This window comes from Lactuca virosa, chromosome 2, assembly GCF_052849685.1.
Source record: "Lactuca virosa cultivar CGN04683 chromosome 2, Lactuca_virosa_CGN04683_v6, whole genome shotgun sequence".
Taxonomy (NCBI): domain Eukaryota; kingdom Viridiplantae; phylum Streptophyta; class Magnoliopsida; order Asterales; family Asteraceae; genus Lactuca; species Lactuca virosa.
Window position 1 is genome coordinate 231,202,838 of NC_136427.1, and position 3,395 is coordinate 231,206,232.

A 3,395-nucleotide genomic window follows, 5' to 3' on the forward strand; every position below is an offset into this window, starting at 1 on the left:
AATTTCTCTTTTGGCTTTGTACCGACGGAGGAATAGATATAAGTTCATCTTCAACCCAAAACTTTATCTAATTTACAAAAAGTACCCCTTTTAAGGGGCATTTTCAGTGATTACCATAACGTGAAGTACCTATCTGAAATTTCATCAGAACCCTCAACGGTAAACTCTTGGTATGATGTGGGGTATATATCTATGCGTTTGCCAAGAACTCTCAACGCTCTTCTTCTCTCTCTTCTGTCGCTCTCCGTTTTAAACCTCATCAATCATTTGAAAGAGAGCGATCCACCGATCCTCATCAATATTTCTCATATCTTTGAATTCCTTGAAGTTTTACTGAACGTATGTTTCAAAGAAAGATACGACTGCTTCTGGTTCCCCGGTTTGAACGAAGGCTCTTGATTTGAGGTGATATTCGTCGTTCCTATTAGTTTATGCAATTATCACGCCAATTAGTTGATCAATTTCCAATTTAATGTGTTTTCTGAAGTGGGTTTGTATCGTTGTTCGGTACTGTTGGTTCAATTTCGATTTAATCGTTGTTTATTTGGTGAATTCTTTGTTTTGTCTTCGTGTATGCAGTTGCGAATATGTGGTTGGTGTTTGATGGTTGAATTAGGGTTTCAATTTTTGTGTGCGTGTTTTTTCGTGTGAAAAAAGCAGGCCCCTTTTCCTTTTAGTAGAAAGTTCTTCAATTTTGGTTCATATAAGATTAGACTAGGTCAGTTGTTAGCGTTGGATAAATCTTTGCTCTGGAGAATCGGGGCTTTTCATCTCAGGAAAAAATTGAAAAAATTTGTTGCAAATACCTTGTTTTTGTGTAATTGCCATGAATTTTAGGGTTCGATCTTACTTTTCTTTCGTTAATGTTTATTTTGATCGGCACTTTAGTTACTGCTGCGCGTTTTTGTTTTAAGCTTTCTTTGTGTTGGTATGCATGTTTAATTATGCAAAACTTTCATATGCACAATTTTCTGTACATTAGGAAGGCAATAGGAGTTGCTATAGAAACAATCAAAATCCTTCTTTATCATGTTGACATGAGTTTATATCTAAGCATAGGTCTTGATGAAGATCATCACTTGGTTCTTATACCCTTATTAGAAAGATGATCAGTCCAGTTTCCCATCATTCTCATAAATTTGCAGCATTAGATCCCCTCATCAGCTTAGGAACATATTTCTTTGTTCATGAATATACACAAAATGATTTAGTTCGCCCCTCTAATTGCTAAGCTTCTTAACAGGTTACTCATCAACAATCTACTCTTGTCATTTGGGTGCTACTACAACTGACTTGTAGCTTCTCGTCACCAATTTAAGCCTTTTTTTGATTCATGGTACGCAACACACAAACACACACACCCTTTTTTGATTCAACAATCCATTTGTCCCTCTTTGTAATCTTAAATGTGTAATTATTGTAGGCTACCAACGAGAATCTTCCTCCAAATGTAATCAAACAACTTGCTAGAGAATTGAAGAATCTAGATGAAATCCCACCAGAAGGAATCAAAGTAGGAGTGAACGATGATGATTTTTCAACAATCTATGCTGATATTGAAGGCCCAGGTAGATAGATGTTACCTTTCTATACATATGTATATTATGTATGTATGTACATAAGAGACATATTCCTTTGTTCTAACTGAATACCGGATATACAGCTGGCACTCCATACGAAAATGGTGTTTTCCGAATGAAACTGATTCTCAATCGTGACTTCCCCCACTCACCTCCTAAAGGTTTGTTTGTCTTTAGATTTGTTCATGTAGTTTGTTAGTTGTATGGGAATGTTTAAAAACTTGTTTGTGTTCCCATTTGTTAGGTTATTTTTTGACCAAGATCTTCCATCCGAACATTGCAAATAATGGTGAGATATGTGTCAACACACTGAAAAAAGATTGGAACCCTAGTCTAGGGTTACGTCATGTCCTAATTGTAAGTTTCTAGATTATTGTTTTCTTTTTTACTTCCTAATTTGGAGTCGATTAAAAATCTAAATCCATTCATGTGTTGCAGGTAGTCAGATGCTTGCTGATTGAGCCATTTCCAGAATCTGCATTAAATGAACAGGCTGGCAAAATGCTGCTTGAGAACTATGAAGAATATGCTAGGCATGCAAGGTTCGATTTTATATTATTATTGATGATGAGTTAAATAGTTAAAATTCAAGAGATCTTGATTCAATACTAAAAATACATGACAGGTTATATACTGGAATTCATGCTCTGAAGCCAAAACCAAAGTTTAAGACAGGGGCAATATCGGAATCAACTGCTGCTCTAAATGTTGACCAGACAAACACCTCAGTTTGTAGCGTTGACCCGAAAACCGCTGTCTCTGGAGCTGTAGTGCCGCCTCCTACGCCCTTGGCTCCTTCATTGAACACCATGAAAGGGGCAAGTGGTCAGGAACCACCAACCACCGCCCTGAACTCAATAGTTGAGATGGGAGTAAGTAGCGGATCTGGACTACCAGCGGCGGTGGCACATACACATAAGAAGGAAGGCGGCGGGTTGGCGAAAGCTCAAGGGGACAAGAAGAAGATTGATGCTAGAAAGAAAAGTTTGAAAAGATTGTAATGTTTTTGTTTGTCTCTTGGTTTTTCATGTATGATTAATCGAATTTGGTGAATGCAATGTGCTTTTCTGGTTTCTAGGGACTTGATTTTGATGGATGAGGGGGGATATCATATCAGCTCTAGATATGTTGTTTCCATATCATATGGTGTCGATATATAAAAATCCAGTTCCTTTTTATCGGTTTTGGTCATTAGGGAAACCCTCCCAATCCCCTTTAAAACCTTTCCTAAGGTCCTTAAGCTCCTCAAACCAAATAAAAATACTTTGTATTCTAATTATAAGTCTTGTAAAAAAACTGGTGTTACAATATAACTCCTTTTTCTGAAAGATTTGCTATGTTTGGGTTGAGCCTTTTGTAGGTTTTGGCCATTCTAGTTATTTCATTTTCACTATAATAGTTTTAATACGGGCAGTGGAAACATGCAAATGCTTAGATAGTGCCCTTTTGCCGATTTTGGTCATTATATAAATTAGTTCCTTTATCTGCTTGTCGGTATCATTTTTCAACTTTGGTTTTAAAATCAAAATTCTAATAAAGTTTCAGTTACAAAAAATAAATATTCAGTACAAATCCCCAAGCCTATGAACTTTTCTATCTCGACATGTGATGTATTTTTGTTAGTAGAATGCACATACAATTTTAGTGAACCTTACGTAGAAGATTTGGTATGTTTGGGTCGAGCCTTATATTGGTTTCAGGCCTTTTAACCATTATATATATATATATATATATATATATATATATATATATATATATATATATATATATATATATATATATATATAGCTGCAAGCAACTGAAGCAAGCAATAAC

At 35.7% G+C, this 3,395-nt stretch overlaps 1 protein-coding gene across 1 annotated transcript; it reads left to right on the forward strand.

Annotated features, from left to right (window-relative positions):
- The first annotated feature begins 208 nt into the window (after window positions 1-208).
- Window positions 209-2,758, forward strand: LOC145160394 (ubiquitin-conjugating enzyme E2 22-like). The gene is made up of 7 exons (XM_079079560.1): window positions 209-405; window positions 1,244-1,336; window positions 1,424-1,568; window positions 1,664-1,741; window positions 1,825-1,937; window positions 2,019-2,122; window positions 2,206-2,758. Exons 2-7 carry the CDS (start codon window positions 1,334-1,336, stop codon window positions 2,579-2,581), a joined length of 819 nt encoding a protein of 272 aa, XP_078935686.1. The 5' UTR covers window positions 209-405; window positions 1,244-1,333; the 3' UTR covers window positions 2,582-2,758.
- The last annotated feature ends 637 nt before the right edge of the window (window positions 2,759-3,395 follow it).

Bases quoted from the DNA above. Each gene is read 5' to 3' on its own strand.
- LOC145160394 (XM_079079560.1), top strand. The intron at 1,742-1,824 runs GTTTGTTTGTCT...CCCATTTGTTAG, and splicing joins CCCCCACTCACCTCCTAAAG to GTTATTTTTTGACCAAGATC. The intron at 2,123-2,205 runs GTTCGATTTTAT...AATACATGACAG, and splicing joins GAATATGCTAGGCATGCAAG to GTTATATACTGGAATTCATG.